This window comes from Monodelphis domestica, chromosome 4 (assembly GCF_027887165.1).
Source record: "Monodelphis domestica isolate mMonDom1 chromosome 4, mMonDom1.pri, whole genome shotgun sequence".
Classification (NCBI taxonomy): domain Eukaryota; kingdom Metazoa; phylum Chordata; class Mammalia; order Didelphimorphia; family Didelphidae; genus Monodelphis; species Monodelphis domestica.
Window position 1 is genome coordinate 177,991,546 of NC_077230.1, and position 17,211 is coordinate 178,008,756.

Below are 17,211 nucleotides of genomic sequence, written 5' to 3' on the forward strand. Positions count from 1 at the left end.
CTCATGTACCTAAAAGGCTTTCTAAATCTTAAAGCACTATGTGAACATGAGCTGCTGTTATTATTATAACCTGGATGTCTGGTTCTTTCTGATGAAAATTCTAAGCAATCCTTTTAGAAACATAGTTCCTGATTTTTCACCATCATTATCTCTTAAGCTTAGGAGAAAAAGGAATAAATCCATAATTAATAGTAAAAGGTGATGATCTTCCTGAATTGGTTTGGACAAGAAACTGGAGACCTTTAAGAGCAGGGGTAGTTTTTCCATCATTGCTTTTAGTTAAAGACAAAGACTTCATAAAAGAAAGGCAAATTAGGGATATAAAAACTCAAATTAAGAATATAGTATTGGAGAATGATTATTAGATCTTCTGGCCACAACAAAAAGTAAAGGAATGGTGGGACCTGGGTGAGGCTGAAGGACTTCTAACAGAATGTGGTAAAAATGTATTTGCATAGAATTTTTCTAATCTAATCAAAAGGCTAAATTTACAAGGAAAGGGGAAGGGAAAATCTATGAAAAACTAGGAAACTAGATGTCATAGAGAGTAGCTACAATGAAAGAAGAATAGAGATGCTCAGGAATTCACAAAAGAAAAGAATCTAAGAAATCTGCCAGCCACAAAATCCATAGTTTCAGATAGTTATATACAAATTTACTAAGCATGGATAACAAGTAAAGCAAACTCAAGATTCTAATTGAAGGAGGCAAATTTGACTGTAGGGTATCTCTGAGAATTGGTGGGATGGGACCCATGACTTGAATACTGTCTCTAGAAGGATACAGGTTTAAAGGTTTTTTTTTTCTTCCAGAAAACAGGTTAGGCAAAAGGGGATATAGGACAGAATATAATATTCTATATTAAAATGATAAACGAATGTGAAGAAATCCAAGAATGGGGTGGGGTATGGAGGGGAGAAGATAATGGAGAACACTGAAAGATTAACAATTGTAATAATGATATCATCACCATAGTATATTTCAGTTTCCCAGTTAGAAAAACAGAAATATCCTTAGAGTTCTTACACTGTCAAAAGATTAGCTAATAATTTCTTCTCTTACCTTAATGATAATTGAATACTTCAAAAGGTGAAGGAAGCAACAATGAAGCTCCTTGTCTTTTCTCTTTTCCCCAAAAAAAGGGGGGACCAGATTCTCACCATGAAGGAGGTTGCAGAAATAGAAATAAAATGAAACGTGGGGATAAAATAAACATACTAAAGAGACAGTAAGAGAGCACCTAGCTGCCCTTAATGATTCTAAGTCACCAGGCTCAGCTGAACTATATCCCAGGGTACTAAAGGAATAAGGAAAATGTGTACCATAACTTACTGCCAAGGATTCTGAAAAATCATGAAGAATGAGAGGTATGCTACAAGATTGCAAGAATGAATGTTGTCCTGACTTTCAAAAACTCAAAAGTGGAGTCAACATAATATAGGGTTTTTTTGGACTGGGTCAAAAGATTGGTAAATCGGGATAATGTGTTTCTCTGTCTCTCTCAGTCTCAGTCTCTGTCTCTCCCTCTCCCTGCTCCCACCAACCTCTTCCAACCCACAGATATATATTTATAGGTATAGATGTTACCTACACTTAACAAAGCATTCCACAAAGGCTTTCATGACATTTTTTTTAATAGAAAGGATAAAAAACCTGAACTAGGTGAAAGCATACTAAGGTTCAGAACCGACTGAACCTAATGAGTCATCATTGAATGTTTTAAGGTAACTTGGAAAGTCATCTCTAGTGAAGCATTCTATGGATCTGGATATGGCTTCAAGCCATTTATTATTTTTCAATGGCTTGGATAAAGCCACATATGGTAGAAGCAATTTGGTATGTTGGGTAAAGTGTGGGGCACTTGGAGTGAGGAAGATCTATGTTCAAATCACACCCTGAAACCTTAAGAGCACAGTATAACCTAAATCATTTACTCTCTTTATACCTCAGTTTCTTCCTTTGAAAATGGAGATAAAAAGAGGTTTGGCACTCACATTTTAGAGATGCGGTGAGACAATATATGCAAAGCACTTGGCAATTCTTAAAGTGGCGTCTACCAACTGTTCCTCATTTTTATTGTTATTTCTACTGCATACTTATCAAATCTGCCTATTGTATAGGAAGTTCAAGAGAAGCAGTTAACAGACTGCATGAGACAGGTAGGACTCAAAAAGACCTCAAAAGACAAGAATGTTTGACTAAATAATAAGGCAAATGAAAAGATACACATAAAAGTCTAATATTTAGGTTCAAAAGAATCTACTTTAGAGCATAAGAAAGGGTAGATATTAATTGAAAACAGTTGAAACGGAAAATATCTCAATAGGAATTGACTCTGTGACATGGTAGTCATTAAAAACAAAACCCCAAAGTAGGATTTGTAGGTCCTATGAGGAGAAGCACAGTGGTAAGGCTCATTGCCATCCTTTTCCTTGGGCAGGCTACAACTAGAATAACTGGGTCAACTCTGTGCCACACGTTAGGAAGGACACTAAAAAAACTAGGATGGAAGATTACCAGGATGTTTTCAAAGGTCTTAAATGTTGCCATATTAGTTAAAACAAGTACCTGGGAATATTTAAGCTTAGAGAAACCTTGGGGAAAGGAAATACAGATTTTATAGCAGTTATCAAGGCTTTCAAGAGTTGTCATGGGGAAAAGGAGATAAGATGTGTTCTGTTTGGTCCCAGAGGGCAGCCTAGCAATCCTAGGTAGAAATTACTGAGATGACTCAGGTTGCATGTAAGGAAGAATTTCCTAAAGATTGGAGTTCTCTGGGCTCCACCTCAGTGAAAGTCTTTAATGAGAAGCAAGCTTGTCAATTGAACATGCTATAGAAAGAATTTTTTTTTCAGTTATCATGTATGAGAATTGTTATTCTGGATATTTACTGAGTGCTTTAAGGTTTGCAAAAAGTTGAAAATACATGATTAGAGGTGAGTCTCCTAAAAACCTTGTACTATATAGGATGCTGGAGGGGTTATTTTCCCTTTTACAGATGAGGAAACTGAGGCTCAGAGAAATTAAATGACTTGCCTGTGGTTGCATAGTAGTAAATGGCAGAGGAAGGATCTGAACGGAGATCTTCCTATGTCATTTTAAGTCCAGCGCTCTATCCACCACACCGGCTTAGGCTAGGGGCTCTTGGACTTCCCTGGCTAGCTCTCAGCTCCTAGGATTCTGTACCCGGGGAAGAAGCGGCCTACAAGCAACTACTCCATCTACTTGACGAGTCAGGCAGTCTTTTCCATTCACACAACCTGGGCACCAACATCTAGCCCCGATATAAGAACTAAGCAGTTTTTCTTGCTCTCTCTTCTTCACCAGATTGTGAAATACCACTTAGCAGGCAAAACACTGTTTTGGACCTCATTTCATCCAGAAGTCATAGTCCTATAGAGTCTCTTCCTGATCTTCACCAGAATTATGCATTTACCTGTGCTCTCCATGCTTACCTTAGACTTAGAAATGATGTAAACACCTGATAAAGCACTCAGGTGTTGATGAAAGGCACCGTAGTGTTGTGGAAAGAGTGCTGGACTTGGAGACAGGAGAGACCTGGGTTCAAATCCCACCTCTGACACTTACTAGCTGTGTGACCATGGGCAAGGCATTCAACCTCTCTGAGCCTCAGTTTCCTCATCTGTAAAATGGGGATAATAAGAGCACCTACCTCACAGGGTGTTCTGAGGAACAAATGAGACAACATAGGTAGAGGTTTTTAATTCTAGAACCTTTCTGATGTATTTATGCATGATTGCAATGGTGTATAGATGTACATTACAGGATCAAAATAGCACCTAAAGATCACATCTCTTTGTACTCCATGCATCTTCATTAATTGATTCTTTCTTACACTGCTACTAACTGAAGGATTCCTAACCCATATCCCACCATTTTGGGAAGATGCCAATTACCTAACCATGATACCAAAATAGCGTGTATGTGCACATGTATGCATGTATGTGCATGTGCCCATGTGTATGTATAATAAAAAACTGTTAAAGTAGTAGGTTAAAGTAAACTAGAATTCTTTCACAGAGATGTTTATACCTAAAATAGAAAAACAAATAAAATCTGGGGTATAAGACTTATCAAAAATGTTTCTGAATCATACACTGGTTTCAAAATTTATTTTTTTATAAGTAGACATTTTATTAGGGACTCAAAAGTGTCTTCTAGACATGAAGCTAAATGAATAACAAGTTTTAAAATCTATTCCAGCAGCTTAAAATGTCGGTTAATTGAGAGCATTCAGTTGGTGTCTCTCTTTTCCTTTCCAGGCAGTAAAACCTTCTTGGCAAGAGGATATTACTTTCCAGTTTTTTTTTTCTTCTTAAACTCTGAAAGCTATTTCAAATGGTATTATAACATACCTGTCAATCTTCATGAGGAAAAAACCACACACCTATCAGTCTGCACCCATGATGTAAAGATTAAGTATCAGCCAGACAAGTTCTTATAGTACATTAGTAATGGTTGAGTCAAAGCTGATACTGGAGCCATTTTCTTTCCTAGGCTAGTTTTTTTATAGCTTTATAACAACAGTGGTTTTTTATCCATGACTAGGGGGTCAAATAATGGGCAAAAATGAGAAAGCTGGCACAGTATAAGGAAGTATTCACAATAATTGGAAGAGATCAGCCTTTATGCCCAATGTGACCCAAGTTACTAAAAGTTTCTGCCACATTGAACCATTACACATTGTAAAACAGGATTCAGTACCTGGTGAAAAATAGATTATTTTTATTCTTGGGAGTGGGGAAGGGAAAGCAAATCAATTCAATTACAGGATAAATAGTAGAAGAAAAATTATATGAAGAATATTAAAAATTATCAAATGGAAAGGCACACAGAAGAGACCAGTCAGATTCCATTTAAGTGCAAGGAAAGAATGGGCAAAGACACAAAACAGTAGTAGTTATGGAAGATATTATTTATAAGTAATATAGGAAACTATCATAACAGGAAAATTAAGGCTTGATAGATTGGACCATTCCTTCTGATAAGTTCCCACTGACTAGTGTCATTGAGAAAACCCAAACTTCAAGGCTGGCTACATTTAATCAAATGAAAATGCCTATTAATCAGAGGATGTTGGGTATAAGCATAGGGAGAATGAAGGATGCTGGGTTATATGGAACATGATTTTTTTTCTTTTTTATTTAATTTTGAGTTAAGCACATATTAATGACTCTTTCTGTACAATATTTAAATCTATTCTAACAGCCTAAAATTTTCTCTAAGAGAGTTAGCAATTCCTTTGAAACATGGCCATCATTAGTCACTAGGAAATGCAGAAGTTAATAGGATCCAAAAATGAAAGTTGATCAAAAGATGACCAATTCTAAAAGAGAAGCTGCTGATAAAAGGCTATTCCCTTGCCTAACCAAGATTCATGGGAGACTTAAAAGATCAAGACTTAAAAGATCATCCTGAATTTGCTGGACATTTTAACCAGCTACATCCTGTTGACAAGAAATGATGATGAAATATTACCTTTGTTTCTATGTTGTTTTTCAAGTAGAGACTCAAAACCTCCAAGTGTTTCCTCTAAATGATAAGTCTCAAATAGATATTTAAAGGGGCAAGATAGGAGTGAGATACAGAAGGGAGGAAAACAACTCACCTCTGGATTTTCTTCTTTTACTCTTCGTGACTGTAAAACAAGTATCCAATGTTAATGCACAAAAGCTAACAAGTTTTATTTCAATGCCACAAAAACCAGAATACCACAGATTAACCAGTTCTACTTTGCTAGGAGTGTCAACCCCCAAATTAAACAACTGCCTTATACCTTTTCCTGAGAAAATGCTGCTTTCCCTTCTTCGCTCTTTTCATCCATTTCATCATCACTCCATTCCCAGTCTCCGTCTTCTGTCTTGTGCAGATGACCACTTGATCCAGGAACCCTTCGAACCTATTGAAACAGCACACACCCAGACTCTTCAGTCATTCTTGTTCACACACACATACGAACACCCATTGCCAAAGCTTTCACTAACATGTCTACTTGGTTATTTGGCATATGACCCGCCCCAGCAATTACCTACGTGGTTATGCATTCATAAGGCAACTAAGTGCTGATTTAAATTTAAAAGGACCACATGACCTGAGTCACTATTCAGGACTCCACCTCTTCAGAAAATATTTTGTTCTCTGGAGCATCACAGGAAGACCTATTTTACTAACGGGTAGAACAAAATATTTTGGAAGATGAAGGAGACTTAAGAAAATATAAGGAAAATTATATGAAATCAAACCCTTATATTCTCTTATAACACATTTACTAACAACTGCACATACAATGCCATATGGAAAGAATGAGAAATACAAAAGAAAATGCATGCAAGCAACATATTGCTGATGGGGCAAATACACATAAATAAGGCAGCGTAATGAAGCACACTAGGAGCACCCAGCGGTCTAAAGCCTAATTCAAAAAAACAAATACCCTTCGGTTGCCATCTTGCTCTTTTTCAGAACCTGACATCATGCTTGTTTTCCCAGGATTCTGCTCAGCCTACTTGAGCAAAACAAAACAGCATCAAGACTATTCTTAACACACCTTGTAGCATTTATGAGACTCGTGAGATTGCTAGGAACACAGCATGATAATCAGCATCCACACTGCTGTTTAGATTATAATCAGCCTTTCTTAATTATTTCAAATTATTGAACTAAGGCAAGAGTGATCCATAGCGCATACTTTCCAAAGACCTTATAGCTGAAATGGCAAAACTTTAAAAAAAAGTGGGGGCAGGGGGTGCGGGATGGTTTGGAATGAGGTTTTGATTCTTAAATATTCTGTGCAAGAAAAAAAAATCAAGAAGCCATGTAATTAGCAAGTATACACCAACAACCAATGATTCATGTAATTATGTGACTATATGTAGAAAAAAATCATTCTCCACCTCACTCCCAACCCCCATGGCTATTTCAAAGTGGATTCTTGAATTCTAACAAAAGCACTAGAACATTTACAGTTTAGGTTAACAGTTCCACATGTCAGCTCAATCTGACATTTAAAGTACAGAACAACGGCTGACTCCGAGGCTGATTTGGTATGAGGGTCTAGGAAAAGAAAGCCATTAACTGGGGCTTGGGAGTTTGTTGGAGTTCTAACTCAGTTTCCACCACTGAAAGTTAAAAAGCAACCAGAAGATTATTATTCACAGCTTCTAAAATGAGCATAAATAGCTTTTATTTGCAAAAGAAAAAACACACACACACACACTTTTGAGGCACATTAGGTCTTAATGTAAGACACCTCTTGTGACCAGCATGAAAGGTTTTCTTTTTGTACTCAGAGGTACTGTAAAACTCTAGTATAAAAAGGATTTTAATGGGACTTATTGATGGTGAGGAGAACTACTATAAAAGAAATGAACTTCAAAAATTTTAAAACAGATTGCTTTATTTAAAAGAAAATGAAGAGAGAGCTATGGGTGAAAAAGTATTGTGTTGTTGAACCATACAGTTAAATTAACTAGGTTATGAAAAAGTTTTAAAGTTGAGAATTTATGTCATGACGGCAACATGAAAAAACACCTCAATGCTTCCAATCAAATAGAAGAATTGAAAGGTATCTCTAAATGACATAACACAAAAACATACCATTATCTAGAAATGGGAGCAACAATTGAATTTAATCTACTTCAACAAACAATAGGTACCCCAGAGGTGTAATGTATTGGGGGTATAAAGAAAGCAAAGTCTCAAATTCAAGAAGCTTATATTTCACCTAAACAACTGTAGCAATTTAAGCTTCCAAAGCATAGGGATACTTTTCTCCCCTTTGTCGCCATGAGATAAAGAGCTGGCCTTTTGACTCAGGAAGTCTCAGCATCAAGGCCTGCCTTTTAACACTCAACAGGGGGTTAGCTGGAGTCTTACCTAGCAATTATTTTAATCTCTCAGTGGCCCCCCAGGTGATACTCTGAGATCTGTGGATCCCTAAAATAATGGACAAGCTGCCAATCCACTCCACACAAGAGAATTTCAGCACAAACATTAAATTACCTACCTAGCACCTTGTACCTAGTACTGACTTATTAAATGTTTGTTGAAGTGAATCAAAACCAAAAATACAGATGAATTATTATTCCTCAAGTTCCTACCAGAAACACTATAATTTTTTTTAATCTTGTGAGAGAAAGGAGAGGAAAGAGAGCAAGGGATGAGAGGGGAGAGAGGACAAAACAAAACTCTACTTCCAGTCTTGGCATTTAGTTTGCAATCTCCCCCTTCAATTCTATCCCTACAGGGTTTGATCCATTTTATTTCTCAAGTATGATTCATTCATAACCAATTAAATGGCCACCTACTTACATTATTTTTACTTTTGATGGCACTGACTTATCCACTTAGTTTTATTTACTAAAATCTAAAAAGATAAAATGTCAATATTTTACAACTATGAAGGGGGAAGAAAAGATTAACTTGCACTTAAACAGTAACTGTGATTAGCATGAAGAGAGCTCTGTTTTAAATATGTCCATGATTAATATAATGATATGATAGTAACTGTACCACAATCTGAATTTACCTTCCTTCTGTTAATCTGGGGGCTGAAGAGCAGGCTGAGGTGGAAGAAGAAGAAATTAAGAGAATCTTAGTATAATCTGATTTATAGCCTAGAAAGGAAGACATTGCTCTCTACTGGAGAGAATCAGAAATTGGCTATAAAAGTCCCTTTTTTGCACAAGAAAGTGAACTGAGCCTTTCAGAGCTGAAGTAACCAATTCTTTATTCCAATTAATGAGAGGAGTGCTTTTAGGAAACAACTTACTTTAAATTTACATATCTCTAAATGTATCTATCTATCTTCTGCAAGACCTTTCTAGAACTCACCTCTCTAAAAGCAATGTTGACATGGAAAGCTCTAAAAACAATGAAACCTATAAAAAACAAAATAAATTTTTAAAAATAATGTGAACAGAAAGGTAGCAGCAAGGCTTGGTGAAAAACAAGTCTTGGCACCAGAAGTCAAGTCCTGCCAACTACACAGCCTATCTGGGTGATTTCAGCCAAATCTATTTAATAACCTCTCAGGGGTTCTGGGTAAATTTCTAAGATTATAAACTTCCAAGAAAGTACTAATCTGCAATTAGTAGTAGGAGTTCTCAGTATCAGTGATATCACAGATCTAGTCCTCCCTATTTCCAATCTTGTAATTCGGACAATTAATGTCACTCTTGATGATGTGAAGGGAATAATGAGCATTTATATGGCACCTCTTATGTCTCAGACAAAGTGCTCAGTGATTTTTTATAAATATTATCTTATTTGATTTTCACAACAACCCTGAAAGATAGATACTAATAGAATATTATCACCATTTTACAACTGAGGAAACTGAAACATACAGAGGGGAAGGGTGTTAGTCACATGGCTACTAAGTGTCTGAGAATGGATTTGAACTCAGTTCCTCCATTCCAGGCACTGAGCTCTAGCGTCTGCTGGCCCCAGCTGAAAAGTGATCTCAAAGGTCCCTTTCAGTTCTAAATCTGTGACCTTATGTTCCTAATAATAAATTAGAGTTGTTCTTATTTATCTTCACCATTAATATAGAACTTTATAGTTTACAAAATCCCCCTCAAGAGGCTTTGGCTGGAAACATGAAATCAGGAGCAGAACCAGAGCTGAACTTTGTCTGCTGCCTAAGGACCTTCCTGCTTAAATAGGGAGCTTCACTATCAGGATGCAGAGGGAGGAATTATTTTGGTCATAGGACCCACAGAAGATAAAAATGCAAAGTATGCTCATTAACTTCCACATCTGCACTCTAAGAACACAGAAGTGAAAGGGAAGGGAAATGCAGAATTTACAAACATTAACCAAAACAGTGGAATTCTTAATGTGTAATATTTGTGATGAGCATAAACAAAAGAAGCTTATTCTATGGAGAAATACTGTGACAATCAAGCAAAAATTAAATACACATATAACTAAACACCCAGTGACTTAATGGGAAGAGGGGCACAAAAGACAATTAAAAAAAAGCAGGGACAACAACAAAAATACACCAAAGCTGGAAATAGTTTGTGAACCAGAAATGAAAGAGGACAAAGACCTGTAATAGATTCAAAAGTCTCATAGCTTATAGATAAATACTTTCTTGAAAGTGATCATTAAAAGATGCTAAGCATATATCATCAGAAGAAAAAAAAGGAGAAGAGGAAAAGGAAGGAGAGGACAGGAGAGGAGAATAGAGGAGAAGACAGGAGAGGAGGAAGGGAAAGGAGGAAGAGAGGAGATGAATGGAGAAGTGGATGGGGGAGAGGAAAAGAGAAGAGGGGAGAAGAGGAGGGGGAGGAGAAAAGAGGGGAAGTGGAGGAAAGGAAGAAATGAGAGAAGGGAAAGGGAAAGGAGAGGGGAGAAGTAAGAAGGGAGAGAGGAGGGGGGAGAAGGAGAGGAGAGGATGGTAAGAGGAGATGAGGGTAAGAACATAATAGATAAGAAATGCCTGGCTCCCAATGCAACAATTATTTCAGAAACAGCAGATTATCCCCTGCTTAGAACAAATGTCAAAATCAATACCAAATTAGAAGAAAGGATAAAAATGAGAAAGCATAATATACAATTAGAATAGCTCCAACTCAACTTCTTTAAATAATCTGCCAACTCCAAAAAAAAAATGGGAAAAGAACAAAAGTAAAGAAGTCTACTGGATACCAAACAGTCAGTACAAAGAGACCATGGAAGCCAAAAAATGCTGGCAAACATTTAATCTACTTTCCATGTAAAGACCTAATAGCCCAGGAAAAAACAGTATATTCATCTGCGAAACATAATGGAGGTGGATGGTGGAAAAGTATTCAACACTTCTCACAAAATGGGGGTGCGGGGGAAAAGACGGTTTTGGAGGAAAATGAGCCTGTAGAAAGATTGGAATGAGACGCATCTAGGACAGATGATCCTAAAAGCATTTCAAGATGAAATTGGAAAGAGAAAAAATAGATATGAAATGGAACAGATCCTGGTGCACATATGATGATCTACTCATCATATGTGAGAGCAGACCCACATCTGTGCTCCATCACTTGAGTACCAACTAAGAAAATGGCCATATCTTGAGAGGAGGAATTTGGGAACAGTGGCTGGACAGTAATTAATAAACAGAAGAAAGTTGGGTTGGAAATGACACGACTTTAAAGTCATTCAGGAATTTATTCCAAAGAGGCAAAAAGATCACAGCACAATTACCAAAAATTTGGGATGCAAGAAGGTATATACCTCCTCAACTCTATGGTTACCATTTCTTCTCCATGTCATCTGAGATTGTTAAAGGTTGAAGCATTTATTTAAGTATGCAAAGGGCACAAACAGATTTTTCCACAAACTCCTCACATTTCAGAGATTGGAGCTTTACAGGCACACACCTGACTGGAATGTATACAGAATAAAAATGCTTCTGTTCTTTTACTGTTTATTTATGATAAAACAGCATTAATATCAGGAGAGAAACATGAAACCTTAATGGCTTTCCTCGAAAAAGGAATGTCCCCAACATTGAATAAGATCATGACAGTCACTCAGTTAACAAATATTTATCAAGCATCCACTATGAACTAAACATTGTGTTAAGTACTAGAGAATTAAAAAAAGAAGAAGAAGCAAAAAGTGTCATTGCCTTCCAGGAGTGCACATGCAAGCAATTATGTATAAAAATAAAGACAAGATAAATTAGAGATCATCTTGATGGCAATGGCATTAAGGAAGACTGGCAAAAGTTTCTTGCAGAAAGTGGGATAAACTGACTTATGGCAGGGAGCAGCTAGGGGGTGCAGTGGCTAATGCAAGAGACCTGGAATAAAGAAAACTGGAGTTCCAATCTGGTCTCAGGTACTCACTAGCTGTGTGACCCTGGGCAAGTCACTTAACCTTTTGGAATTAATTTTTTCATCTGTAAAATGAGCCAGAGAACAAATGGCAATCCACTCCAGTGTTATCTGCCAAGAAAACCCCAATTTAGGTCATGAAGAGCCAGACACAACTGAGAGAATCATCTGTATAAAGTCCATAAACAATGTAACTATGGAGATACTATTTTTCAACAACTCACTGAATATCAACAGTTAGTGATACATAAAACTGGAAGACACACTCCTCCAGAGCAGTCATCAGTTTCATGGATGGTATTCTGTGTACACCCAACCAGAAGAGAGATTTCTCTACTAAGAGTAAGACCTCCCAACAATGTTTGTGGGTGAAAAGGGAATTAAGCCCCCAAACAACATGGGAAAACATCAGGAAAAATCCAACGTCACTCCAAAGAGCCTGGCCTCACCACCGAACTGGAAAGTGGATAAACAAAGAAGACTGCTCAAATGATGGCATCATTCACCTAGAAGTCCATTAAGTTAGATTAAGTGTGAGTGTGCATCCAAATTCTTTACACACAGACACATGCATACTGCAGATAGTGCAATGGTGAGGGAATTAGGTAGATTGCTGAAGAGACCCCAAGGGTCCAGCAGGGGCTGGTTTTGCCTTCTGCTGTAGCCTGAGTGCTCTGCACAGTGACTAGCACACAATAAGCACCTACTAAATACCCACTGACTTGCCTTGGATTGAATTTGGTTAACAGCATAGTAATTATCCATCTTTTTAAGACCAAATGATGCTATATGATTATGAAACATGGAACATAATTATCTCAGAAGAATGAAAATTATAGGTAACTCCAAGGGCAATGGGGAAAAAAAAGATATGATGGATGTAAACAGGCTGCAATACACATCACTGATAGTATATAAGAAATGATATAAAAGACATCACTGAAGGACTAAGAGAGGTTGGCAGGGGACATGTCATAGAAGGAAAGGATAGTCAATGAGTGGACAAAATGCTTTACTAGTGTATAAAAATGTATTTTTTTTAAAGATGAAATTCTCTAACTCATTAGGAAAATCCTCTATGATTTATGTCAAGACAAGGCAAGAATAAACAGTATTAGAAGGGGTTGTGAGCTACAAAATAAAAGGAATACCTACACTGGAGAGATCACAGATCTCTGAAAACATTTAAGATTTACAAAGTGGTTTACATGTCCAGTCGGCCTGTGAACCAAGTTCTATAAGTATATTTTACAAAAACCTCAGAGAATCTTAGAGACTTGGCTAAGTTGAATGGTTAATAGAGATTAAAAATCATGTATCCTGTGCTCTCTTCACAACACTACATCCTACCTTTCCCAAGCCCCCATTCCCCTACTTCTCCTTCTCTTCTTTCCCCTGTTCCTATCCCAAGAGGCAAGAGCAAAATGTTCAAAGAGTTAATTATTTTTATTGGAACCCTGAATGTATTACTTTAAATTGGATTTCTTCTATTAAACAATTCACCCATTGGTGAGAGAAAAACATAACAATGAATTCTATTCTCATTTTCCTGGGAGTTGGGGGGGGGGATATAATAATACAGATACTTTATATACACACTGTATATATACACACTGTAATGTCTACAAACTACTTTGCAAGGAGATGAGTTTAATTGATGTGATATCTAAAAATATATGCAATCTCAAAAATTCCTGTTTTTAGAAGTGACAGGTAACAGCAAGGTTAAAAAGACCTCTCTATGTACGATTAATCTAAAACATAAGAGAAAAAATTTAATGGCACTTCTTACTAGAATATTGTACTCCTGAATAGGAAAATTAGATTTCTTTCTCTTTTCTAGGGTTGGTCCTTCAAATCCAGGTGGGGACATATATCTCTACCAATTGGCCCTTCAACAAGGGCTTTCAATCTCATAGGGAAAGGAGAGTAGCTCAACAGCATAGATAAAAGAAACTAAAATTATGCCTTCCTCCATGCAAATGTACAAATTATTATAAACATGAAAGCTTAAATCTAGCAAATTGATTTTGGATCTAATGGCATAATGTTTGTATTTTTTTTTGGTTTGAAGTTGTTTTAACTTTTATATTCAAGTTATTATTTTTAAATTTTAAGCATAAGGAATATTTCTTCACATTATTCTGACATAAAAATAATTTATAGACCAGTGTTCTTAAAATATACAGCACCAGGGACCATAAAGAAATCCTGAAGCTAATTTTGGACAAAACAATCATGCTTTGACCTTTTAAACTCAGTAAATAATTTATTTTCAAATTCTGCATAGCATTTCTGGGTATATACTTTTATAATGTTGTATTCTTGAGAAGATAAGCAATATTGGCTTATGTGCCTTAATAATCTGATCCTTCAACTGGACAAGATGTCCTATATGTCAAATGATGGATTTTTATGACACAAACATAACACCATCCTGAAATGCCATAATAATTTTTAAATGGATACACATGTATTGAGTATAGTTTTAGCATTAAGTGTAATTTATTGCATTTTAATTTTCTGCAAATTTGTAATTAACTCATCAAATGTTTATTAGCACCAAGAAAATCCTAGTTTAGATAAGAAATTATCCTGGCCTTCATGAAAGTGATATTCTTCTAGTAGGGGATGACACACAAAAGAAAAACAATCCACCACATGTGCCAGGTAACAAGAGGCCTTCAGATACTTTTTTCCCTTATGGATGGGTGGTTCCACAAAGAAGTATTTTTCAGCTGTGACCCTGCTATTGTTCAGGAAATCTGAACCTAACAAGTTATTTTTGTCATGACAACTTGCTCTAACCCTTTTCTCCCTAGCAAAATACTGAAATTTTAAAACAAATACATTATATTGGCCAAAGTGAGGCACCTAGCCATGGCTAAATTCTCAGGTCTTTTAAACCATAATCTCTGTTAAATACTTTGAAAATGCTTCATTCTGCTAAATTTTATCACTTCTTCTGGGGGAAGGCAAAGGAAACATGGGTTTAATTGACAATTAGACTAAAAAAGGACTATAAAATTACAAATTAGCATAATGAAAAAATAATCATTCAGAAGTCTGGAATACTTTTAGTGAAGGCCATACTTTTTGCATCCCTATCATACATATAGCTGCTTAATGTAAAAAAAAAATCAAACTTGATAAATGCTGTTCTTCAAATAATTATAATGGGGTTTTGTTACTCTGGAAACCAGCCTGAAAGAATAATGCTATAAAATAGACCATTCAAAGGTTAGGAGATATTCTGAAGCAGCAGCACAAACCATAGAGTAATAATTACATTTCTGGGTATGTTCTGGTCCCATCAAACCACTTTTATGTCATATTACCAAGTTAAGGTGACAAAGAACAATGGAAAGGACTTGTGAGGGAAAAGTAGCATTCAATTTTGCTATTTTCTTTAAGTATTAAAGTTACTCCTGACTGGATGCCAAATGAATCTGTAACTTCAGCTATAAAATAAAAGGGAGGGGGTAGGTAGGAACTTTCAGTCTTGCAAGGAAGAGAAGGAAGAACAGGAGGGGAGGGGAGGGGAGAGGAGGGGAGAGGAGATAGAGAAATTTAAATTGTGGGCAATGGAGAAGAGAACCTTAGCAGAAAAGCTGCTCAGCCTATTGCAATGTTCAACCAAAAACAGAGTAAGGGAATAAAACTTAGAGGAATCAGAGGAAAAAGAAGGAAAAACCTGGGGGGGGGGGGGGGGAACCTTGCTATAATCTACATGCAGTTGTGGCAAGGTTAGAGTGGAATTTACTGAAAACAGGAAATGTTCTCACAAATAATAGACAAAATGTAAATCATGAGAGCCACAAAATCATGATGAGGTCAGGATTGGATTACATTACTTGGCAAAATGGCAATAGCCAACTTCTGCTTCCACTGATCCTAGCAGATCCTCTCTTTATTAATAAGCTTTATAAGGTCAATCACAAAGAATATCTCCTAGAAAGGTGCTTAAATGGAAAATGTCTGAGGTTATTTGAACAACTGTGTCTTAGTGTGCCCTCAGTGAGAGGCATACCTTACACGTTAAGACATATAATCAAATCAGAAGAGATTACCACCTAAGTATAATGTTGGTTAGAACTGAAATATGTAATCAACAAGACCACCTCAGAAAAGCTTTCCTTGGGAATTATACCTTTTAAGTGAGGCAACCACTTAAGCAGGGCCCTAGTAGAACACTACCTATGTCCTGATATTATAGATTATGTTGATAATTTAATGGATCTGTGATCATCAATATATTTCTTGATAGTTGATTCACTAGTGCAAATGACCACTTTTCTACTTCTTCATCTTCTGAAATTCTTGTCTATGTCCTTCAATGGGGATTCATCCAATGTGGTGGGGTCTTTCCTTTACATTTGTTGACTAGTTGTGGGTATTGAGAAAGAATATGTAGAATGATGTTTCTAGAGCAGCATCAATTCGGACCCAGGAGTCTTATAACGAGAGTTTGTAATGTTTCATTTTTACTAAGCAGTCTGACAAGACCAAGGTAAGAAATTTGAAAAACTCTTTAGAATTACCCCTGATGGAAGTATGGCTATAGAGTGTTTACATGAAAAGTTTTGCATAAGCATCCAAAATCCTGAGGACCTTTGTGTATCATCCATTTCAAATGGTATCAATGTATTCTTTGGAACTGTAAACTCAAGAGTCATAAAGTCCCAAGCAACACCTTTATCAATAACCTGTCAAAGTACAGAGAAACATATTCATTCCTCTATAAATAGCAAAACAAAGTTACACATTGCCATAAATAAGCGTGTTTTAAACATCCTTTTTCTTTAGTATTAGCAATAATATTTTCAACTTCTCAGTCACTCAATTTTCAACATCAGAATGCCACTTTTGACCAATGAGTAGGTATATACCCTGCTATCCCACTAAAATAGGAACACAGGTGGTTTTTTCTAACAACAAATTGGTGTAATAAGTATATAAAAAAAAAACAGAATAAAAGAGGTCTTTTAGAAGATCGCATGACCCAGATGACCCTTACTAGATCTGTATCTTATAAGGATGATATTAGAAATTGGGTATTGTTATATTCGTTTAGAGATAAGAAGTAGAGAAGCTGGTTTGAGAAAAAATTGGAGTTTGAAGCAGATCTAAGACAGAGTGCCAATTTCAAATGTTGACAGTGTGTGTGGGAGATTTTAATGGTTTTTCTGTGGCAAATGGTCTCTGGCAATTGGCAAAGTTAGACTCTCAGAGGGCTTGGGGAGGTAACATCTCTCTCTCTCTCTCTCTCTCTCTCTCTCTCTCTCTCTCTCTCTCTCTGAGGTAGAAGGAAAGGAGGGAAAGAACTGAGGGAGCTAAATGTTTTCCTTTTCCAACTTAGGAAACACTA

General features: G+C 36.5%; 1 protein-coding gene across 4 annotated transcripts in view; it reads right to left on the reverse strand.

The window, feature by feature from the left end:
• Positions 1–17,211, reverse strand: part of STK39 (serine/threonine kinase 39) — a 364,512-nt gene that overhangs the window by 107,414 nt on the left and 239,887 nt on the right. For 2 of the 4 annotated variants that reach the window (XM_007494315.3, XM_007494318.3), the window contains 3 exons: positions 6,455–6,523; positions 5,798–5,920; positions 5,630–5,659 (listed from right to left, as the gene is read on the reverse strand). In XM_007494315.3, the coding sequence (XP_007494377.2) occupies positions 5,630–5,659; positions 5,798–5,920; positions 6,455–6,523 (222 nt within the window). Of the gene's footprint in view, positions 1–1,088; positions 3,644–5,629; positions 5,660–5,797; positions 5,921–6,454; positions 6,524–17,211 lie in introns of those variants that run through there. The other 2 variants (XM_056793976.1, XM_001367443.4) reach the window with 2 other exon arrangements.